The 25,463-nt window shown below is 41.4% G+C and overlaps 1 protein-coding gene across 5 annotated transcripts in view; it reads left to right on the plus strand.

Annotated features, from left to right (window-relative positions):
* The window catches only part of HHAT (hedgehog acyltransferase), a 330,296-nt gene that overhangs the window by 109,060 nt on the left and 195,773 nt on the right, over positions 1-25,463 (plus strand). For 4 of the 5 annotated variants that reach the window (XM_034764509.1, XM_034764512.1, XM_034764511.1 and 1 more), the window contains exon 9: positions 4,770-4,805. The exons of the other annotated variant lie outside the window; for it this stretch is intronic. In XM_034764509.1, the coding sequence (XP_034620400.1) occupies positions 4,770-4,805 (36 nt within the window). The remainder of the gene's footprint in view (positions 1-4,769; positions 4,806-25,463) is intronic. 5 annotated transcript variants of the gene reach the window in all.

Consider the following 25,463-nt stretch of genomic DNA (forward strand, 5'->3'; position numbering starts at 1 on the left):
CTGCCTGCTGAACCTGGTTGGGGCTGAAGGTTTTCTTTTCCTAAATTGGACTTGGAGATGGAGGGTAAGAAGTGACCCAGGGAGGCAATGCCAAGGCACTCCAGAGTGCCAACACTGGCTCTCATGGGGCCCTGGGTTGGAGCCCAGTGGCGTGGGAAGGCCCAGACTCCCCTACCGACTGCCTTTGTTGCAGGAGGGGCATAAGTTTCATTTCCACCGCACTCCCCCTCTAGTAAGGAGAGGGTGAGGATGTTAAAAACCCTGAGGTGAAGCTAAGCCCTATACAAGGGTTAGGAACTGGACTGAAAGCCTTTCCTGCTGGAAGGTGTGATACTGGAAACTGGATGCACACTCGGCCACCTGGCCCTCTGAGGTATCTATTAGAGGGTTAAATGAAGTGTATAGCTAATTATGTTACCGCCGTCAACAGGCTGTGGGTGCGGTTCTCTCAGGATGGAAACAATTATTACATTGTCATATATAGTGGCTTGCAGTGCATCCATGTTGTGCACCATGGGCTTATTATTGCATATGGTATCATGTCTGATTGCTAGATTCAAGTAGTGTTGAACGACAATGATTATAATATCATTAATTCAGTACAGTATGATTACTTATTCTCTCCTTGTGATTTACAGAAGTTACCTCACTTTTGCCAATATTAAACTGAAGAACTGTTATATTGTCCTCTTATTTTCCTCTTTTTCCCATTTAATTTGTAGGCATTGACAAGTAATTGCATACAGACGCCACCCGACTTACGCAATCGTTCCATTCCAGAAAGACTTGCCTAACTCGAATTTTGTGTAAGTCGGAAACGTATACCCGTACGTTACGCAAAAATTTCCCCAACTCGAAAATCCTATTTCTGGCTTATGGAACTTTTTCCGTAAGTGCGAATTTGCATAAGTCGGGTCTTGCATAACCCGGGGAGCATCTGGTACACTGTATGTGTTTCCCTTGCTGTTTTATTGTGAAGTCAGGTTGGTTTGTTTCAGATGTGAACCAGGCAAACATACGTAGTATTTTAAAAATATATGAACAGCAACATGTATCAGTGATAGATTTTTGTGATAAGCCAGCCTCCCCAAATCCCAGCTCTTCAGGCTTTTGGATGTGTAGAACTTTGCTGTCCATTTTCTTACGTGTTCAAAAATGTACAGGGTCACATTTTCAAACAGTGCCTGGATTCTGATCTTACTTACAGTGGTATAATTCTATTAACTGCGGTAGAGTTGCTCCTGCTTCACATTGGTGTGAATTCAGACTCTGCTGTAGTCAGTGGAATTATACCAGTGTAATAAGATCAAAATTAAGGTTAAAAGGCCTGTGGATCTATGCTGATTTACACCAGTTGAAGTTCTGACTCTTCTTTTTTCTCCCTTTCCAATTTTTGTAATAAATAATTACTGTCTTCCTGTGCTTTCATTTTTCATTTTAACTGTGCAACTATTTTATAAAACCTGTAAACTCTCTCAACTGGAGAGAGGTTATACAAAACAAAGTTGAGTTGTATCTGTTCTATGTTTTTTAAACACCAGACACGTTATTATTGTGAAAAGTGTTGCCTTGAGACTATTGGAAGCTAAAAGTCATCCAGTTTATCCATAGAATAGGTACAACAGAAGTCAACAGCAGACTTCCCGCCTCTGTGCCTTAACCTTGTTCTGGATGGGACACATCTAGGAGTGTGAGGACAGTTCAATCTCCATGCCCGTTCCTATCCTTGTCCTCTGTCTTGAGACTTCCAATATGGGAACTATTCAGTGTCAAAAGTGGTGGCAGTTTTATGATGCATATCTCTACCCACTTGAAACTAGACTGACATTTCAGCTTTTTTCACATAGGACACCCAAGAGTTATCAGATGATAACAACTTTGGTTATTGGCAATGCGGGTTGTTTTTGAATTGGTGACCTCATGTTGAGAGATTCTCCAGAGCCATAGAGTGCTCTTCTCACCCCTGAACTCCAATACAGATACTTAGTTTTTACTCCTAGCCACAAAGGCTTTCAGAAAAATTAAATATGCATGGTATGCACCATTTAAAATAGAAGAATATAACTGCATAAAACTATTACAATTTCAGAGAAGTGTGGAAGGCAAATCTTGATGTGTGTCCGAACAGGTAGAATTTGGAAATGTAACAGTATACTCTTCATGTTACCTTACAAAGTAAAAGGTGGGGAATGCTTTCAGGAAAAGGCAGCATGAGTGGGGATATAAAACTGAAGATGCCCATGCTCAAGTCTTTGGTAGAAACTCCAAGAATAGTATTGCTAATAGCAGCTACATGGGGGAATGGGAGTTTGATTTTTTTTTTCATTGAATCAATGAGAAGTAATTCCATTTTATGTAAAATTCTATACTTTTTGAAAGCTTGATATGTATCTCTGTCAGGATGGTACTGATAACAGCATCACTGATTTCCGTGGTCAATCATATATTCAGTGGTCATGTCAAGCATTAGTTATATTAAAAAAAAAGTACATGTTCTCAGCTAGAGTGAGCAGTTGTTTTGAATTAGGTAGGACAGCAAGAGTTAATTGCTTAAAAGGTCTTTCAATTATTTTATGGCAAAGAATTTAAGCCTTTCTAGTTAGGGTCTGTTAAAAGCCCTGTGGCATAGCTGTGGCTGGTCCTGGTCAGCTGACTTGAGCTTGCAGGGCTCAGGCTGCAGGACTAAAAATTGCTGTGTAGATATTCAGGCTTGGGCTGGAGCCCAAGCTCTGGGCCCTTTGATCCTCACTGGGTCCCAGACCTTAGCTCAAACCAAGTCCAAACACAGTCGTTTTTCAGCCCCAGAGCCCAAGCCCCCATAGCCGAAGTCAGCTGACCTGAGCCAGTTGTGGGTTTTTTATCCCTGTGCATACATACCCTTCATCTCAAACTAAGTTCCTTACCAGAAATAAGACTTTATATATAATGTTGTCCTTTTTGACCTAGGTGGCTAGTCAAAGTTCGGGGCCTTGTAGGTTGTTCCAGCTGGGAGTAGAAATTGATGATGGAGTTGGGTATTTTCTTTGATGTCGTTTACAAAGAATGTACAAAGTCCTGTTTCTCCAGGAGAAACCGAGAACAAAAGGAGCAGTTTCTTAGCTGATGGGTCCAAGCTTCTGGTTAGAGTCTCAGGCTGAAAGAATCTCTCTCTGGGCTTCTGGCTAGGGTCACACCTTGCTTACAGGCTACTGTTGCTTGGCTTTCTTGATCTGCTTCAGTCTCTCTGTCTCTTGTCCTCCCTCCCAGCTTGTCTTTTTCGCCCATAGACATGCCCACCCACCTGGTTAGAATAATACCTGTGGAACCCTTTGCCCACACTGTGCTAGTTTCTTGACAGGTTCTGTTAGGCCTTGTTTTAGATGTGGCCCCTTAACTGTCTCTTACAACTATATTAAATGAGGAAGGATGTGTACGTGCATCAATGTCGATGAGGTTTTAACTCTGCTCATAACAAGGTTTAATCTAGCCCATAAACAATACTTGTATAGCTGTGCCATTATTTACATCCAGCTGGTCTGGGAATATATTGCAAGTCTCCTACATTCCTTAGAAAAGTATACGCGGATACCAAGTAGATTTTCAAAATTCAGATGATTAATTTTCCTGCAGTTTTATTGATTTGTCAACTACAGTTCATGGGCTGGATGCTCCAGATTTGGCTGACGGGTATTTTGGAGCAAATCCAGAAGAGGGGAACAAAGATGGCTTTAAGCCACCATTGTATGTCTACGCATCCCAGCCCCGGTCCACAGACTTGGGTTAGCAGAGCTCGTGGTAGTGCGCTAAAAATAGCTGAGTAGACAGCGCTTCGTGACTTGTGCTGGAGCTCGGACTCTGAGGCCCCTCTTCCTCCCTAGGCTTTAGAGCCGCAGTTTCTGCCCGAGTGGCAAAGTCTACACAGCTATTTTTAGCAATGTAGCATGAACCTGAGTCTGTCTACCCGAGCTGGGAGGTTTGCTTCCGGGGCTCTGAAAACATATCTGCTCATTCCTGGGGTCTCCAGGCACTGCTTTTGTCCCTGGTGCTGCTCTAACTTGTACTGGCTGCCGGTAGTCCACAGGGTTATTTCATCAGCTAGATGTCAGATGGATACAGGGCATCCCCTCCAGGCACACTTTCCTCAGGCACCTGCCCTATAAGTCAGGCTGGGGGTGAGCGGAGTGCCATAGGGGCTGCTATCGATTATTCTACCTCATCTATCTAAGGTGCAAGGGAATCATCATGGCTGATTGTGCTGTTTTAGTGCAGCTTTGTTGGAATGGCACAGACCAGCCCTAGAGAAGGAGGAGAAGAGTAGTTGCTTTATGTAGCAGTTCAGGTAAAAGGATCTGCCTTTATCTACTGCTCTTTATCTACTGCTCTTTACTACATGAAGCGCACAGACCTACTAGTTATGAAAAGGCTAAAGAAAAGTTAATGTCAACACCAGGACTTAGATTTATATTCTCCATGAACTATACCATCCTGCGTGGCACTGCCTTATTGAACAGACATCGGGTCATGGAAATTCTCAAACTTGACTATAACTGAATTCAAGTCTTTCCTCTAGATGATTATCTGACATTTCATATATGTTGTTGCATAAATTACATGAAATTGTATGTTATACTTCTTTGGTCTATCTTAGGCATTGCAATGCATAGTATGTAGAAGTAATTTTATTGTAGTTAATTAAATTTATTTGATTATTTTGAGGTTGAGTGTTTCTATAATACTCATTACTTTTGTATCTGAGCACTTAAAATATGTTGTATTGTTTTTTCTTCCAGAAGTTTTGATGTTGGACTGCATCATTTTCTTATCAGGTAAGCTAATGATATCCTTAAACTGCAATAGAACTCCAGTGAACAGCAGGTTTCTTATTTTAGACAGCTCTGATAGTGCCGCCTATTTTTAAGCCTACATGACAATTTTCCTTACAAGACCTTGTTTTCCGTTACTTACAACTTTGCCAAACTGTAATTGTTCAGCCTGAAATTTTCCATATTGGGTGTCTACTTCAGGGTGACTTTTGAAAATCTCAGCAAAAATGGTTCAGCCATTTCTGAAAATGAGATAAGACAAAAATACATGCATTGTTTTGCCATGTTAAAGACATTCTTATAACTATTTAATTGATAAGATCCAGGGTCTCAGGATCACTTTGGTGCAAGGACTTGAAATTTCACAGGGGATTGTCTTTTTGGCAGGGATGTGCCTTTTGTTGTCCCCGTGGAAAACCTGCCTTAGTCAATGCGTAAGACAGACTGTGCTCAGCCAATGAATCAGGGTTAGATAGAGAAGGAGGCTGTTGTCTATAGGACCCAGCTTTGTTTGTTGCGGAAGTTGGAAGGCGTGTAGTGAATGATGCAGGGAATTGCAGGAAGAAAAAAGGGGGTCTCATGGTTAAGACAGTTGACTTCCACTCTGAAGAACTGGATTCTGTTCTTGCCTCTGCCAGAGAGTTCCTTTGTGATGCTGGACAAGTCCCTTAAACCAAACTTATAACAGGTGGCCACTAATTGTTGTTGTGTGTTCTTCATTTTCTGGGTGTCCACCTTGAAACCATGGAGGTCTGATTTATAGAAATGTTAAGCATTCAGAGCTGCAACTGAAATGAATGGGAGCTGTGCTTTGGACATATAAAGTGCTATATAATGCTAAGCATTCTGAAAAATCAGACCTCAGGATCCCAAATGGGGCACCCAAAATCAGTTGACACTTTTATTTTTTATATCTGTGCCTCAGTTCCCCGTGAGGTTCATACCATTATCTAACAGAGAAATACATGAATGTGACAATGCATTAATTCATGTTTGTGAAGCATTCAGATACTATGGTGATGAACACCACAGAAAAGCCCACAAAGAAATTAATAATTTGGGGTTCCGAGCAGGGTTTAAATAGTCTGCAGTAAGTAATACATGGGCCCACGCATTGAAAGTTGAGGGCAAAAAGAAATATTGAATAGCTGCTCAGTAAGCACCATCCATCACTGAATGAGACAGGGGTCCTGTGGAAAAAATAGTATGTTAACATGTAATTAAAATCTTTTATCATCAGACATTCTCACAAGGGCTCTGAATTAATTCTGGCATTTCCTAATTCTTGAGTGCTTGACTTTGCAACCTTAATGTTCTTCTTAATGTAGTTTTTTGGATGTAATAGTTGTTCTTTTCACTGAAGCCAGATGGCTAAAATCACTAAACAAGTCTGTATTTTTAGTGCACAGTTAATGTTTTGAAAATATTGTACATTGCGATGACACTATAAATTCTACAAATGTATTTATGCATACCCTCATCCTACCAGCATTGTCATTTCTGCTGATCTTTTGATGGTTATTTTTAACAAAAATAAGTCACCTGTGTAAAGAGGATTATCTCCGTAGACTACGAACAATGGGATCTCCTGAGAATACAAATAATCTCATAAGCGAAACTATTATCACATCAACTGTAGATGTACCAAAAACAAGTCAATAGCAATGCTTCTGTCACAGGAGAGTCACTTTCAATTACTTCATACTGAGGAATGTAATCAGACGTTACTCTTATAAAAATATGCAACAGTATTTTACATCCCATTGAGACGTAACATTGGGTTTGCTATTTGTTTGTATAATCACCGCACAGCAAGCTGCCACTGAATTTGAATGAGCTGAATGTTTTCTTGTTTGAGACCCCATTCTTTAATGCTACACAGAGGGCCCCCTGCAGTAATTTGTTGTTCTGTCCTTAATGACAGGATAAACGCCGTTGATTCGGGGAGCCTTAGACAGGAAGGCAGTGTGGTCTAGTGCAGTGTCTCTCAACTTTTTTGATACCAGGGACCAGCCTGCTGCCTCCCTGAACTGTGTCAGGGAGCTCTCAGGGATCGGTGCCAGTCCATGGACCGGTCATTGGGAAACTTGGGATCTGGGTACTATTCCCAGATTTGTGTTTGATCTTGGGCAAGTCAATTCCTCTCTTTGTGTTCATGTTGTCTTATCAAGTAAGACACATGAGCTGACACCTTAACCATAAGCTCTTTGGAGCAGAGACTGTCTCTATGTGTTTGTACAGTACCTAGCAGGATGGGTCCCCCAATCTCAGTTGGGGTTTCTAGGCACTACTGGAATACAAATAATAAAAAATAATCGCAGAAAGCGTTAAAAAATATTCAGAAGATGCTACTTTTTCTAAATGTGAGAACTGCCTACCACAGTGCAGCAGGAATGTAGGAAAAACAAAGTGTAGGTCCAGCAGAGGTAAAATCAATCCCAGCTAAAAGGACAAGCTGTGCCTAATCACTTATTAAAATGCTAATTAAAGAGGAAAAGTAAACCCTGCAAATGTTGGTGCACACAATAGGGTTGATTGAGTAAGCCACCTGCCTTTTAAAGATATGACAGAGAAATTTCAGCCACACAAATATTCTTTAATATGTTTCGTTAAAGTTGTATGAAAAAGGAATTCTCTTTTGTGGGTGCAGGGGTGCTTGAAGTGCACTTTTGATATTGTTCTAAGATAAACTAGGTATGAAAGTCCCACCTTTTAAATGTTTGGGTGGAGGGAGAGGTTGTGGTAGAGTGCATTCTACATTAGAGAGAAACTTAACTGCCAGAGACTCCAGCCTGTAGGAACTGCCAAAGCAGGGACTGCTGCACTGTTGGGGAGAGGGCAAAATGGGACTAAGCTGGGACCACCATTTCACCCATCAGGCACCTCCCCCAAAAACTGTTTAGGGGAGACCCCCAACCCTGAGAGCTCTAGGACTATCGTGCTTCCCCCTGAAAAAAAAACTTCAGAGAGGGAGCCAGCCAGAGACTCTAACCAGTAGGAACAAAAGTAGTCAAAGCAGGGATCTTTGGATATTTAGAGAACTCTCTACTGTTTAGATTGGACTTTGTCTGCCCTGAGCTGACTGTTTGCTCCAACCTTCTCTCTCACAGTGTCATCACCTCAGCTTCACTCTACACCTGTCCTTGGTACTCTCTTCTCTTCCCTGCCCTGTCCCCCTCTTTCCCTTCCCTTCACTTTCCTTTAGCTGATTCCCCATCTGACTAAACCATTTTATAATGTCATGATTGTCAAGGTGTTGGGGAGACAAATAAGCAAATAAAGCAAGTAAGCCCTGTTTGAAAACAGGGCATTTGATTAAATGAGATCGGGAATATGTGAGACTGTTTCCTCATATAATGCTAAATTATGCCTCATTTGAGGCAGAGCTGTGCCAGGGGAGGTAGCAGAGGTGCCTTGTCTGAGCAGCAGTACCTGGAGACACCAGGCCTCTGAAGAGGCATAATGCCTTCAGTGCTGGTAGGAAACAGCTCTTGCTTTACCTTTGAAGCAAAGAGCAGAAGGACCACAATTCCTAGTCCCATCTAGATGTGCCCCCTCTGGAGCCACTAGCTCTGCCAAACACATTAGCTGCTTGCCCTATGCCTCTCAGGTCCTAGGAGGGAAAGATTTCTAGCCTAATCCTCTTCTTTACCACGTTTATGTGGAACCAGCCATAATTTGGCTCATAGGATCAAATTTTTAGTAAGTATATGCAACTCCCATTGGCTTTGGTGAGATCCAGGAAACCTGTATCTGAGGGCAAAAGTGACCCCACAAGAAAGAGGCATTTAGACTTCTAAATATGACTGTTATGAAGAGCCAGAGGATTAAAAGGGAAAGTCTGTTCATCAGTCTATTCATCTCCTATTTTCATTCTTTGTGGACTCCCACTGGGTCCTGCATATAACAGTGCTACCAAAAGATTAACAGAATTTTGATAAAGAACCATCTGCTAGGTTGATAAGTGGCTTGTTCACTGAATTTAAAAATGCAGGAGTCCCTGATTAATCAGCATTGTTTGCTCAGAAAGGCGACCAGGGGATCAGCATTGTGAAAAATAGAAAAAGAAAAGTTTCTGTCACTTACACTTGCACACAATGCCCTCCAAAAGACATCAGATTTCCTTATTAAAGCTTTTAACAGTCTCTATCTACTTGCAACTTTTCCGGGAAGTACAGCCACTCACTGAAGCTCAAGAGCCTCTGTGAAATATTTGTACTCCCACCAGGGAATCCGTTCCCTCATGGCTGGTGAAAGCCAGCGAAGAACAACAGTGCTTTCCACGCCTTCGTCAGAGAAGCAAGTCTACCAACTTCCCTGAAAAATAGTGTAGTCTATCCAATCCTCAAAGCTAACATCTGATGGAAACAATCTCTCCTGCTATTGCCATGCCTGAAGGCTCATTCCTAGGCAAAATATTTGAGAACGAAGTGACCCCATGCTCCAACAGAATGTGACATCAGTCAACATCTGGATGCGTCTGAATCAGGCTTTATGCTGGGGCATAGCAGGGAGGCAGCCTAAGTGTCATTAAAAGCTGGCTTCTTCATGACAATGGACAGAGACCACATATCAATGCTAATACTACTTAGTCTTTCTGCTGCTTTTGATACAGTTGACCACAGGGTGTTACTGACACTCTTACATGATTATAGCTGGAATAGACAGCACAACACTAAAGAGGTTCCAGTCATTCAGGGATCTGTCCTTTCTTCCCTTCTCTTAATGTCTACATGAGGCTATTTGGAAAAGCAAGACACTCTGCACCACTGCCAACATTATGCCCATGAATGCCCATCTGTATATCTCATTTTCCACAGTTGCATTCAGTGCCATCAGAAGGATGTCACAATGCCTAGAAGAGATCAGCTCTTGGATGAAGAACAGCTGGCATTCAACCCTGTCCACCAAAGCGGTGCAAAACCTCATGGTCCTGTTTGATTTATCACTAAGCCTAAACCATCAAGTGCGTCAGTAACACAATATGCTTTATTACATGTGCAGCTTGCTAGGAAACTTCCTAACCTCCCACCTGGAGAGGAATTAAACCAGGGTGATTCCTACATTTGTCACATTCAGACTGGTTCCTTATAACTCATGGTATATAGCCTGGATGTTTATGCAGTGCAGGGGCTCTAGCTGGTGAAGCATGTGTCTGTCTAAAACCAAAGCAACAGCAAAAACTGTTTTTTGATTCTCTGCTCTGGCACCATCTCTGCTTCTGATCTCAGTTCTAAGCCTTGATACCGATTAGTCAAAGCCAGCCGTGTGTCAGCACAGTCTAGAATCATAGGACTGAAAAGGACCTCGAGAGGTCATCTAGTCCAGTCCCCTGCACTCATGGCAGGTCTAAGTATTATTTAGACTATCCCTGACAAATGTTTGTTTAACCTGCTCTTAAAAATCTCCAATGATGAAGATTCCACTTCCTAGGCAATTTATTCCAGTGCTTAACCACCCTGACAGGAAGTTTTTCCTAATATCCAACCTAAACCGCCCTTGCTGTCATTTAAGCCCATTGCTTCTTGTCCTATCCTCAGAGGTTAAGGAGAATAATTTTTCTTCCTCCTCCTTGTAACAACCTTTTATGAACTTGAAAATGGTTATCATGTCCTCTCTCAGTCTTCTCTTCTCCAGACTAAACAAACCCAATTTTTTCAATCTTCCTTCATTGGTCATGGTTTTCTAGACTTTTAATAATTTTTGTTGCTCTTCTCTGGACTTTCTCCAATTTGTTCACATCTTTCTTGGAATGTGGTGCCCAGAACTGGACACAGTACTCCAGTTGAGGCCTAATCAGTGCAGAGTAGAGCGGAAGAATTACTTCTTGTGTCTTGCTTACAACACTCGTGCTAATATATCCCCGAATGATGTTTGCTTTTTTTACAACTCATAGTTAGCTTATGATTCACTATGACCCCTAGATCCCTTTCTGCAGTACTCCTATTTTAGGCAGACATTTCCCATTTTGTATGTGTGCAACTGATTGTTCCTTCCTAAGTGGAGTACTTCACATTTGTCCTTATTGAATTTCATCCTATTTACTTTGGCCCATTTCTCCAGTTTGTCCAGATCATTTTCAATTTTAATCCTATCCTTCAAAACACTTGTAACCCCTCCCAGCTTTGTATCATCTGCAGACTTTATAAGTGAACTCTGTGTGCCATTATCTAAATAATTGATAAACAGAACTGGACCCAGAACTGATCCCTGTGGGACCCCACTCGATATGCCCTTCCAATTTGATTGTGAATCACTGATAACTACTCTCTGGGAATGGTGTTCCAATCAGTTATGCACCTACCTTGTAGTAGCTCCATCTAGGTTGTATTTCCCTCATTACATATAGCTACACCAGGGACCAGAGGACGACTCTAGGAAGTCCATTGTGGACCTCACTCTAGAGATACCATATCCATATGGGAATATGTAATGAGAATTTCAAAAGTGCTCAGCGTTGGCCTAACTCCCATTGACTTCAAAGGGAGCAGAGTTGGGTCAGCATTCAACACCTCTGAAACTGTTTGGCTCCCATTGAAGTCTACAGCTAAACACTCATGGATTTCAGAAGGAGCATCTGTAGGCTCATTGAACAGCTGTTTGCTGGATAGAGTACATTAAATTAGCTTTTCTTGACTCTCTGCTAATGTAGATTATGTGAAATTAAAACTGAATTATTGAACTGACTAATAGCGAATTTAAGTGTATTGTAAAGTGGAGCAACATGTAGTAAAATCAAAATTGCTGTTAACAAAAGCTTGACCATACAATAATGAAGAATTGTTCATAAATCCCTCAGCTGCTACTAAGCTCCCTTTATAGTCATCAGAGAGTTAAATCTGAATCACATTTTTAGAGTAGTGGAATATAATCTGTTTGTGTTATAATGAATTAGTAATTAAGTATGTTGCAAAAATAAAGCTAGGTTCTGTATAAACAAAAGCACGTATTTATGTAAATTTCATGTACATTTGACATTTAACTTAAAAACAGTTGGAGCAGGGAAGTTGGGATTAACAAGGTACAGCTCTCATCATGCTTATGCGCCTCCTCAACTGTGAATTAAAACAGTTTGTTTATGTTGCCGAGTATTTTGAGCTACTGTTTGAAAGCTGCAAGTATACAGCTTGCTGAACTGGAGATGTATTTTTTATTTAGTGCATTCATTTTATAATAATTTTACTGGATAATTTGATGGAACTAGATGGAATGGGATAGTTCTCCTGTAGTATGGAAAGGAATATGCTGACCTATCTTTATTCAGACGAGACTGTGAAGGTGCTGAACTCATCCATGGTGTAATAATTCCAGTGATGTCATGGGTTAATGCTGATCCACTGACTTCAGAGGAAGTTTTGCTTAATATAGACTGCAGGATTTGGCCTGGAGTTTACAAATGTTCTTCATCTATTAGAATCAAAGCTATTCCAGAATCTCAGAGCTGTGATTATAAGAGGTTACTCGGGGCCCCAGATTCTGCAAAGCACTTGAGCATATGCGTACAGTTAAAGCTAAGCAAGTGCTTTGCTGAATCATTTGCTGAATGAATGAATGAATTCTCCTTGATTTTAAATTTCTTGTTTGATTAATCCTTTTGTGTGTCTATTTGGATGTTTTTCACAAATTGTGACCCACATTGGGCTTTTGGCAGGCTGAGTGACTACTTCCAATTAGTAGGACACAATTGGCATAAAGCAAATCAGACCAGCCAATTGGTTTCAGAGTTATTTTATGTGAGAGCAGAGTTGTACATTTTAAGCGAGATATAAAAAGCAGCTTGTCAAATTTGTATGATGGTTTACTGGCAAGGTTGAGATTTAGACATAATTGGAAAGAAAATGCCTGTGGAAAGAAAATACTGTTGTCTGCTACTCTCAGTTTCTGGTAAATAAGCCCAGACAGTGCATCTGCCATAGGCAAGGTCTTACCCAGCACATGGTTTAGGTTGAACCTTTGTACTCTCAACAGCTATCACTTCCACGGTTATATTTCATCTTTGTTTTTAAGGATAAATGTGTTATAATTTACCTCCAGTGCTGTTTCTCTCAACACATGTAAAAATAACACATTTTTAAACAACTAAGGCCTTTTCTCTTGACAGTCTAGAAATTACTTAAATAAATCATTGATCAGTACTATTTTTGTGAAGTATCTTTTCCACAGGGGCATGCAGTTTTGGTTTTTTTCATTTTATATGAGTTTTAAGCTGAGTCTGAGAGCGTGATGTTCAGGAGGTAGCCATGTTGTCTCAAGTTTTATTATGGAGCATTTGGTTTGCTTTACTTATTATGCAACATTGTTACCAGCAGAGGGGGCCCTTGTATTAACATTTTGGAGAATAATTGTATGCAGCATATTGTACAGGTATGGCTAGATGCTCAGCTTCTGTGGGCACAGTTGAGAAGAGGGCGTGTAAAGGAGTCAGCTGCAGCTTCTCGATTCTGGAGCCAAATTTTTATGAGTCACTGTTCTGGCATAGATTAGAGCAACATGGGGGCTGCTCTGGTTTTACAATGGCAGACTGGACCCCAAAGAACCACCTGAGGGCCAGCTGGAGCTCAGCATGCTCCAGCTACACCCTCCCCCTGATAATCACCTGTTGCAGGTTCTAGTGAGTGTCCCTTCCTAGCCACCCAGTAGGACTCTGTGAGGGGAATCCAAGTCTCTGTTGCTCAACATCCCTGGGGTATTTCAAGTTTCTAGCGCCTCAACAGGTTGCAGCACTGGTTCCTCCCTTGGCCTCTCTGATATGTTTCCTGGGCACTGACTCTGTCCATTATACCTTCTTGGCAATGGGGCTCCTCAGCCCACCTGCCTTAGGTCCTAGGACCAGCGGTGACCCCCTAAGATACCCTAGTTACTGAAACACACCCTTCTCTCAGAACTCCACCCCAATGTAGCTCTCTCAGGGGCATGCAGTAGTTGTGAAGCAGTCAACACACACATACACACACACACATACACACACTATCTAATGCCTTTATGCTCTTTTATAATTAATCATGTAAAACACAGCTGAGTACACTGGACATCCAAACAGTAAACATCTGAAACCACAATATCTCTCTCATCCTTGTGAGCCCTTGGGGAACCGTCTGGGTTGAGGAAAGCAGGCAGGCAGGGTGCCTGCTCCTCATGCAGGCTGTTGCATGCTAACTGGTCTCTCTCCCTCATGGAGCCCCTTTCCAGCTTCTGTGACCTTTCTCTTTCCTGCCCTATGCTTCCTCTTCCTGTCTGCCTCCTTCCTGCCCCCACCATGCTTGTGTGGCTCACTATTTAAACCCACTTGACTTCCTTTGTTCTATCTTCTGGGTGGTTTTCCACAGCTGCTGCCTGCCACCCTCTTCTCTCTTTGTCTCCCTCTCCTCTCCTCCCCTTCCCTCCCTCCCTTCAGAGGAGTTAAGCTAAAACTGGTTTTCTAAGGATGCATCTCATCAAGTGTTCAGGTCTTTGCACTGGTTTTCTAAGGATGCATCTCATCAAGTGTTCAGGTCACTGAGACCTAAGCACTGGCTTTTTGTATTTTGGCCTAGTGCAGTGGTTTTCAACCTTTTTGTAGTGGCGACCCCTTGAACACAGCAAACCTCTGAGTGCGATCCCCCCCTTATAAATTAAAAACTCCCTTTTCACAGCAGACTTACTAACTAGCTAGGAGGCATGTACTCACAACCCCCAGGTAATAACCTCATGACCCCCAGTTTGAGAACCACTGGCCTAGGGTGTACACTACAGGCCATGTCAGCAATGGTGGATCCACATATATAAAAGCATTAATGACAAAGCAGATTTTCATTAAACAACTCCACAATATCAGTCAGAATTCTTTAGTTGTACAGATGTAGCCCCAATTCATCATACCCCACCAGTTGTCAACACCTCTCCCTGCATACTGGGTATTCTAAGGAGTGACATAAGAACCCACAGTGATGACTCTGTGCCCTCTGGGGATTGTCCCACACTAAGGGGAACCTGCAGCTAGGGAAATATGACCTGATATGTGTTCTCTGGCACCCTCACATATGTCTTTATTCTCTGCAAAATATGTACTCAGGAAGGGGGCAACATGTAAAAAGGGGCGTGATCATGGATGGGTGAGGATTCTGAGAACAGATGTTCTAAGCAACCTGTTTCCTTCCACCATGGATTGAACTAATGTCAAGTAGGATGACTTTCTATAAAGGAGTGCCCCAGTGGGAAGCCAGCCACTTTTCCTGCCCTCCAAAAAAGGAAGGCAATTCTGTTACTAGAGGGACTGATGTTCATTATATGGGCCTGACCCTGCAAACCTTTACTCGTGTATGTATGTGTAAGTCCTATGGGCACCTACGTAATATGGTAAAGAGGGCATTAGAGATATCAAAGATAGTTATAGTTGTTGCCACTTATTTTTGGTATAGCAGTAGTGCCTAGCAATCCCTATCAGATCAGGGCTCTAGTGGGCTGTCTGGTGTACAGATACATAGCAAGAGATGATCCCTACCCCAAAGAGCTTACAATCTAAGGCCCTAATACTGCAAGCACTTATACACATGCTTGAATTTAGGCGCTGTGAGTAGTCTCAATGAATTTGTAAAGTTAAGCGTGTGCATAAGTCTGTGTAGTTTCAGCGTCTAAATTAGGGCAAGGTGCAACTAATTGGTGAAAGAAAGGGTAACAGTGACAGGAAGTCTGGATGACAGACTGGCTGCTCAACCTGTACAATCTGCCGGTTTGAGGAGTTTTATGTGTGTGCGCAAATCTAGAAATAAACGAGACACAGGAATGAGGTCAGTAGCTCCTGTCTACCTATTATGGCCCGGAATAGTCTGTAAATATCAATAAGGGCTATCCCCTCTGTAATTGCAGAATTGATCCCAGCTTTGTTATTTTGAACCTTGTAAGAAGCACTATTTCTGTCACAATAGTGTGCTATAAAAGCAAGGCTTTGGCCTGGTCCCCACTAAGTCCCCACTTCGGACTAAGGTACGCAAATTCAGCTACATTAATAACGTAGCTGAATTCGAAGTACCTTAGTCCAAACTTACCGCGGGTCCAGACGCGGCAGGGAGGCTCCCCCGTCGATGCCGCGTACTCCTCTCGCCGAGCTGGAGTACCGGCGTCGACGGCGAGCACTTCCGGGATCGATCCCAGAACATCGATTGCCTGCCGCCGGACCCTCCGGTAAGTGTAGACGTACATTTACTTTTGCTTCCACTCATTTACTAGTACTGCCTGCATAAGAGGGTAGCTTTTAATGTGCAAACTGACTAAACTGCTGTATCTAAAACAATCCTTCTGAATTGATTTTCAGACTTGTCAAGCACCTAGAATCATTGATTGAAATTCATGAGCAATAGATGTTGTGAAACAGATACTGTTGTTCAGGGGACAGGGCACTGCACTGGGATGGGAGTCAGACATGAGGTCTAGACCCAGCTTTTCAGCTGACCAACTCTGTGGTTTTAGGCAAGTCACTTAATGGTTCTGTGCCTTAACTTACCCTCCTAAAATGGAGATAATGACCTTCCTTTTTAAAGTGCTTTGAAATCCATGAATTAAAAAGTGCTAAGTATCAAGAGCTAAGTATCAATATTTATTATGAACTCTTTATTAAAACATGCAAATGTGATTCCAAGACAGAAGGAGTAAAAAGATGAAACAGGACACAAGGTAACTGCTCAAACTCATAGTCTTCCCACCACACACTGAAATTTAGGTTAAAAAAGAAGAGAAAGAAAGGGAACTGAAAAGAAATATCCAATCCTTTCTTTACAGTCTATATATACTGCTCATCATGGTTACTAGGGCAGTGGTTTTCAACCTTTTTTTCATTTGCGGATCCCCAAAATATTTCAAACGGCGGTGCAGACCCCTTTGGAAATCTTAGACAGACTCTGTGGACCCCCAGGGGTCTGCAGACCACAGATTGAAAACCATTTACTAGGGAAAATTCTGAAAAATAAAATAGAGAAATACCATAAAAAGGGAGATGAGAAAAAATGATCAGATTATGCATAAATCATGGCAATGCCGGCTTTGCAGAGAGTGTTGGAGCAAAGATACATATTGTAATAGAGGACAGTCCCCTCCAAGTTATAATAGCTACTGTGGAAATTAGGTCACACTTTGGTCTTAAACTATGAAACAGGGTCCCTTGAAAACAAAGTCACATGTACAAGACTTTCCACTTGAAATGCACTGAATTTGACAATTGTCTGATAGATATATTTTCGGGAGTGAGAGGTCAAAAACTGCAATTTTCTGTTTATCTCTAAATGTCTAAAGTAGGAGGGTAAAGAAAAGCAGGGTAGGCTTCCTAGTACATTCCTAGAGGTAATTACAGTATTTCAGTGCCGTGGTAAAGAAAGAGCTAAGGTTATGGAAGCGAAAGGATAGTGCTTTTATCAGCTGTAGTACAGATTTACAGCTCCTTGTTTACTTTTTGAAGAAGCCTCAATATTTCCCTGGAAGCTGCATGACTTGGAAATTTAAAATTAAAAAAAAGTAGACCTCAGCTGAACCTCTGAAAAGTATCTGTGCTTTTCAGGCAGCATCAGGTGTTACATTTTATGTAAAAAGCAAGATGGAATGAGTTCAGTGGAGTTACTCCAAATTTACTCCAGTGTGATACAAAGCAGAATTCAGCCTAGAGCGTTTTAGAACAGGTTAGTATACGTAAGTTGTAGGTATTTTTACTATTTTTTTGTGAATTTTCCCTAGGTTTTAGTGAGATTATTTATAACATTGAGTATAACAATAGTTATCTGTAAGTGTAATGTTGAATAAGAACTACCATATGTCCATGATTTTTACAGAGAAATCTTGAGTACTTTAAAGATTGTTGTAAAATCTTAGATATGCTAAAAGGGTGTGCCTTTCTAAGCAGGATTAAAATATTGCTTTTAAAAGGTTAAATATAGAAATTTACAACCATTTAATGAAACATCCTATTTTTAAACACTGACCTTAAGTTTTTGAACAAAGATAAGGAGATGATTTGTCATCAGGTGATCAAAGTATAACCTCCTGTAGTGTTTCTTTGAGGCCTGTCAAGTGTGTGGAAAATATTTTTTAAACATATTTAATATTTAACATTTTCTAAAGGGATGGGAAAGAAGAACCAATGATACTCTAAAATGGACTATGAATTGTTCAAACATCTTTTCACATTAGTTGCAAATATGAGATTTCTGTGTGGTCTTGGTGAAATATTCAGCTGGACTGACAAAAGTAGCATGGTCCTTCAATAAAACCAGGATGGACATGAGGGGTTTCTTGCTAGGAATTTCAGATGAGATCAACAAAATGATGCGTTGCTGAATAATTGCTTTTTGTGCCCTGGAAGACAAAGAGGTGGAATAGGTTTGGCAACGCTTAAGGTCTTGATCAGAGCACAGTTGAGGTGGATGATTTGCTAAGATAAAATATTCAGAGCATCATCATCATCTTTTTTTTTTATACCTATTTTGAGCACTGCGGCTACCACAGATGGGTGATTTTGCAAGAAAGAATATCCGACTTCCAGTGTCTGAAAATAAAGCAGACAACTGGGAATGAAAATTTTATCTTTCTTCCTTGTAACCTCGCAAATTTCAGTGGGTGGTTTGGTGGATGTGTAGAAATCAGATTTAAGATAGGATATGTTTCCTATTTCCCCTTCAATCTAATTATCTGATCCTAGGAACTTTCCCAAGAATATACTTTTCAAGTTCTTAGTCTCTTTTCTTTTCCTTTGTTTTGGGGTAGAATGGAGATGCGCGTACCTCTTAGCTGTCTTTCAAGATAATAGTGCTCATTAAAGAATATAGGAGCTGGTGAACTACAGGGAGCCTTTTTTTTTTTATTCTATCCAATTACACTTTTTCCTTGGACTTTGGAACTTCAAAAATATTTTAAAAAACTTCTACCCTATTCCATAAAAGGAACAGAGCTCCATTGTTTCAAAAAATAACACAGGGAAGCGCATTGAGAAAGGATAGTATTTTAACTGTTGTTGTACAGGGCTAACCAATGGCATGTTGATAAAATGGATTAAGGACTTAGGTGTTAAATATTTTATATTCTTAACCCTGATCATGTTCAGTGTCATGGAAGCTAGAATACCTCTTCTACTGGACAGATTGTGAAAAGGGGCTTTTGAGGTTAGGTAGCAACTTTGTCTGAGGATAGCTGAGTTTTGGAAAGCAGTAACCAATACAGAGTAATTAATGTTGTTTGCATTCAGTATTTTTTGTGATGTTTTCATATATGTTGTATCCTGGACTTTGATGTAGCTCTTATGTGTGACGAATGAATGGTAAGTGTACCATTTATAGTCCATATTCTATCCTGGCATTCAAATTGTATGCCTTAGTTTAAACAGCTGTAGCTTATCCACACTTAGTTCTGCAATTAGTGGTGCAAAACATCAGGCTAACAACCAGTGTTCAAAATACAGTAGGAAAATTTGATTCAGATGCTATCAAATAAGCAAAACCAGTGTTTCATGCTACATGCTATGGAATAATGTACTTTTGTGACTAGAAGGCAGATTTTTGAACTTGGCTGAGTTAGCAGGGGTCCTAGTTTTCTGTCACAATAAAACCAGAATTCTCTGATTTAAAAAAAAATACCACCACCCTCCAGTGCTTTTCCACAATGAAAATGAAACTTGGAACTTTAGTTTCCATAGCCACAATATATATAGGTATCAGTTGAACGCAGTGTTTTATTGATACTATTTTTAAGCAAGTTTGAAGCCTACCATCAACATGAAATTGTTCTTGCCAAACTCAGTGATATAGTCTTTAGGGGCAATTTTTAAAGTTTTCGGCATCTTTTCATAACTTTAATTACTCACGTCTGGAGTGAAATTTCAGATGCATTAAAACACAAACCCCTATATACCATTAAGTAACCACTGTATGCTGGAAGCACTTAGCTAAACATATTTCAATAATGTAAATTTAAAGTCCATTCAACATCCATAAGAGAGGGAGGTTGCAGGGATTGAATAAATGACATTGGTACTGTCAGTAAAATTTAGCTAATACAGTATATGTGTTTATTTTTTCATAAAATGTAAAAACTAAAGATTCTCTGTAAAAAACACAAATTCCGTGTTTTTCCATGGCAAACAGATTTCTGAGATCCCTGGTTATCAGTCTCTAGGCATACTTCTGATATTTGTATATCAGAATGAATAACTGAATATCCTTTCTGAAGCTGCAGAAACTATATCCCTACTTAATCATTGTGTTGAGTAGATCCCTACTACATGCCATTGTGTTAAGGGTCTTTAATCTCTTTGCGCTCTTATCACTAATTACAGGTATGACCCTGTAAACATACCTACTTTGCATTCACAGGATTAAAGGCATACATTCAGGTGTGCACAATATTATATACAGTTCCTCTACTGCCTGTAAATGCTGTACCCAGTAATGTCTTAGGATACTGATATGCAGTGTTGGTCCCAGGACATTAGAGAGACAAGGTCATATACTTAGGATACCGATGGCAGGAAGACAGACCCAGCTGAGTCTGTCTCTAATTCCATTTCTGCTCCTGCTTCTGATGATTCTATGATCTGGACTTGGTGGCTCTGTTGCTACTATTGCAAACACAGTAGTGAATACATGCTCTGATGTTGTTCTGGATATACAGTATTGGGAAACCCATACATGCACATATATGTGTACTGCAGCCAAGAGGAGAAAGCTAAATGTTCTACCCAAAAATAGTTGTAACATCTGTGACAGTTTTCCGAAGTGCCCTAGACTTCTGGAGAAAATACATGCAAATGTGGAGAAATTCAGCAACATAGAATCATAGAATATCAGGGTTGGAAGGGACCTCAGGAGGTCATCTAGTCCAACCCCCTGCTCAAAGCAGGACCAATCCCCAACTAAATCATCCCAGCCAGGGCTTTGTCAAGCCTGACCGTAAAAACCTCTAAGGAAGGAGATTGCACCACCTCCCTAGGTAACCCATTCCAGTGCTTCACCACCCTGCTAGTGAAAACGTTTTTCCTAATATCCAACCTAAACCTCCCCCACTGCAACTTGATAGCATTACTCCTTGTTCTGTCATCTGGTACCACTGAGAACAGTGTAGATCCATCCTCTTTGGAACCCTCTTTCAGGAAGTTGAAAGCAGCTATCAAATCCCTCCTCATTCTTCTCTTCTGCAGACTAAACAATCCCAGTTCCCTCAGCCTCTCCTCATAAGCCATGTGCTCCAGTCCCCTAATCATTTTTGTTGCCCTGCACTTGGACTCTTTCCAATTTTTCCACATCTTTCTTGTAGTGTCCCAAAACTGGACACAGTACTCCAGATAAGTTCTCACCAATGCCGAATAGAGAGGAACGATCACGTCCCTCGATCTGCTGGCAATGCCCCTACTTATACAGCCCAAAATGCCATTAGCCTTCTTGGCAACAAGGGCACATTGTTGACTCATATTCAGCTTCTCGTCCACTGTAACCCCTAGGTCCTTTTCTGCAGAACTGCTGCCTAGCCACTTGGTCCCTTGTCTATAGCAGTGCATGGGATTCTTCCGTCCTAAGTGCAGGACTCTGCACTTGTTCTTGTTGAACCTCATCAGATTTCTTTTGGCTCAATCCTCTAATTTGTTTAGTCCCCTCTGTATCTTATCCCTACCCTCCAGCGTATCTACTACTCCTCCCAGTTTAGTGTCATCTGCAAACTTGCCGAGGGTACAATCCATGCCACCCTCCAGATCATTAATGAAGATATTGAACAAAACCAGCCCCAGGACCGACCCTTGGGGCACTTGATACTGGCTGCCAACTAGACATGGAGCCATTGATCACTCCCTGTTGAACCTGATGATCTAGCCAGCTTTCTATCCACCTTATAGTCCATTCATCCAGCCCATATTTCTTTAAGTTGCTGGCAAGAATACTGTGGGAGACCGTATCAAAAGCTTTGCTAAAGTCAAGGAATAACACATCCACTGCTTTCTCCTCATCCACAAAGCCAATTATCTCCTCATAGAAGGCAATTAGGTTGGTCAGGCATGACTTGTGCTTGGTGAATCCATGCTGCCTGTTCCTGATCACTTTCTTCTCCTCTAAGTGCTTCAAAATTGGTTCCTTGAGGACCTGCTCCATGATTTTTCCAGGGACTGAGGTGAGGCTGTCTGGCCTGTAGTTCCCCAGATCCTCCTCCTTCCCGTTTTTAAAGATGGGCACTACATTAGCCTTTTTCCAGTCATCCGGGACCTCCCCCGATCGCCATGAGTTTTCAAAGATAATGGCCAATTGCTCCACCAACTCCTTTAGTACCCTCAGATATAGTACATCCGGCCCCATGGACTTGTGCTCGTCCAGCTTTCCTAAATAGTCCTGAACCACGTTTTTCTCCACAAAGGGCTGGTCACTTCCTCCCCATACTGTGCTGCTCAATGCAATAGTCTGGGAGCTGACCTTGTTTGTGAAGATAGAGGTAAAAAAAGCATTGAGTACATTTGCTTTTGCCATATCCTCTGTCACTAGTTTGCCTCCCCCATTCAGTAAGGGGCCCACACTTTCCCTGACCACCTTCTTGTTCCTAACATACCTGAAGAAACCCTTCTTGTTACTCTTAACATCTCTTGCTAGCTGGAACTCCAAGTGTGATTTGGCCTTCCTAATTTCACTCCTGCATGCCTGAGCAATATTTTTATACTCCTCCCTGGTCATTTGTACAATCTTCCTCTTCTTGTAAGCTTCTCTTTTGTGTTTAAGATCAGCAAGGATTTCACTGTTAAGCCAATTTACTATTCTTTCTACACATCGGGATGGCTTGTTCCTGCATCCTCAATAAGGATTCTTTAAAATACAGCCAGCTGTCCTGGACTCCTTTCCCCCTCATGTTATTTTACCAGGGGATCCTGCCTATCAGTTCCCCGAGGGAGTCAAAGTCTGCTTTTCTGAAGTCCAGGGTCCGTATTCTGCTGCTCTCCTTTCTTCCTTTTGTCAGGATCCTGAACTCGACCATCTCATGATCACTGCCTCCTGGTTCCCATCCACTTTTGCTTCCCTTACTAATTCTTCCCTGTTTGTGGGCAGCAGGTCAAGAAGAGCTCTGCCCCTAGTTGGTTCCTCCAGCACTTGCACCAGAAAATTGTCCCCTACAATTTCCAAAAACTTCCTGGATTGTCTGTGCACTGCTGTATTGCTCTCCAGCAGATATCGGGGTGATTGAAGTCCCCCATGAGAACCAGGGCCCATGATCTAGTAACTTCTGTTAGTTGGCGGAAGAAAGCCTCGTCCACCTCATCCCCCTGGTCTGGTGGTCTATAACAGACTCCCACCACGACATCACCCTTGTTGCTCTCACTTCTAAACTTAATCCAGAGACTCTCAGGTTTTTTGGCAGTTTCATACTGGAGTTCTGAGCAATCATACTGCTCTCTTACATACAATGCACAACTCCTCCACCTTTTCTGCCCTGCCTGTCCTTCCTGAACAGTTTATATTCATCCATGGATATAAACTGTACTCCAGTCATGTGAGTTATCCCACCAAATCTCTGTTATTCCAATCACATCATAATTCCTTGACTGTGTCAGGACTTGCAGTTCTCCCTGCTTCTTTCCCAGGCTTCTTGCATTTGTGTATAGGCACTTAAGATAACTCACTGATTGTCTTGCTTTCTCAGTATGAGGCAGGAGTCCTCCCCTCTTGCACTCTCTAGCTTGTGCTTCCTCCTGGTATCCCACTACCCACTTACCTCAGGTATAAAGAAAAAAGAACTGTCTGTATCGGGGGGAGGCAACCTATGGCATGTGTGACGAAGTGGCACTCTCACTGCCCAGGTCCTGGCCACTGGCCTGGGGGGCTCTGCATTTTAATTTAATTTTAAATAAAGCTTCTTAAATGTTTTAAAAACCTTCTTTACTTTACATACAATAATAGTTTAGTTATATATTATAGACTTATAGAAAGAGACCTTCTAAAAAGGTTAAAATGTATGACTGGCACGCGAAACCATAAATCAGAGTGAATAAATGAAGACCCGACACACCACTTCTGAAAGGTTGCCGACCCCTGGCTCTGAATCATCATTAATTGTGAACATGATTTTGGGTTGTAGCTAATATTGCCCCAGAAATTAAGAAGGAAGGAAATTATTGAATACCACTGAATGTTTAGGGAAAGTATTTGTTTAATATTTCTCAGATATTTTAATACTGTTCAAGTCTTCTGAATGCTGTAGAAGGAAGGTAGATGCAGTAAAGATGCTATTAGGAGTACTGTACCATGAAAACAAACCTTTTGTTAGAGGAACCAGTGAAACACACTGTGACAAGAATAAAGAGAAACTCAGAAGAAAGACTTGAAAATGCAAACAAATTGTAAAGAAATGAAGACAAATTGGTAGTTACTTTATAGAAACATAATCGGGACTGCAAAGAGGCTAGTTTGGCCGATTTGCCACACAGTGTTGCGAGAATGTGAGTCAGATCGTTAAGGACAATCATAGTGATTGTCTAGGGCACTTCAAAAAGCTTCTTAGCCCTGATGGTATAATACTTCATTTTGGAAGGCAGTGAAGGAGTGGTTGAAGATAGTCTTTCATTAGGATAAGCTACGTTCCTATGTTCAGCCATAAGAAATCTGTATCAAGATATAAAGACATTATCCTCAAAATTCCTATAGTGATGGATCTTCATGGAACGTTTGGGTTTCCTGGTTTTGAGACCAGAGGTCATCTCTGGAACTGACAGTATCATGGAGCTGTCTCTTTAATTCCTCTATCCAAGATGAGAAATCATTCTAGGATACAGGATTTTAAGGTGTAAAAAAAAAAAACAACAACATTCAACTATTTTATAAAAGACTTTTGCTGAAGACTACAGCGTTGCAGAATAATCCTTAACCTTTTACTGAAGCCTCTGAACATAACTAAGAGGAGCTCCTTAGCTATCTGAAAAGGATTTAAACTTCAGCCCAGGCGCAATAGGATCAAAGGTGCTGCAGCAGTGTGAAGAGCCAACTTTGGTGGTCAATTATAGTTTAACAGCAATGTGAGAATATTCTCTGCTCGATGGCGAGACATTTAAAATTCTGCTACTGCTTTTACGATGAGTAGTAGCCTCTCTATGGAAAGGAAGTGACAGATGAGATATTGGTAACAGAACTTTATCATTGCCTTTTGAAACACTTTGCATGTACGATGGAGGATTAGTTTTATGCAGTGTAGTGCTTGGTTGCATCAACAGTTGATCCTTTAAAATTCTTTAAAATTTCATCCTTTAAAATTTCTTTGACAGTTTGCTGTTGAAACAGACATGGTGTACGGTAGAATAGCTGTAGTTAGCCCTTAATTATCTCCTTGTGTCTTTTCTTTTTAAAACGACATAAACAGTAACATGGAGATGGTAAACAAAGTGACCATGGAAACCTGCTTTATCTTGTCCATTTAACTGCTCCTGGGGGGATTCTGCAAGACTGTATGCCTGCAGGAAATGCTCTCTCCCCCCCCCCCCCGCAGAATTCCTGGAGAAAATGGCAGGGAAGCAAAGGGAAGCTGCGTGGTGAGGGCTTCGGGGGGACAACCAGGCACACAGTTCTTTTTCTGGGGGTTTTCCCTTCCCCAAACAGAGGGGAGGTATGGGGGCACACGGGGTTATGTGCTGCTGCCTTCCCCCCCATTTCTGCAAGCGCAGAGCTGCCCAGCTGAAGGAGGCTGTGT

The sequence above is a fragment of the Trachemys scripta genome, chromosome 3 (genome assembly GCF_013100865.1).
Source record: "Trachemys scripta elegans isolate TJP31775 chromosome 3, CAS_Tse_1.0, whole genome shotgun sequence".
Classification (NCBI taxonomy): domain Eukaryota; kingdom Metazoa; phylum Chordata; order Testudines; family Emydidae; genus Trachemys; species Trachemys scripta.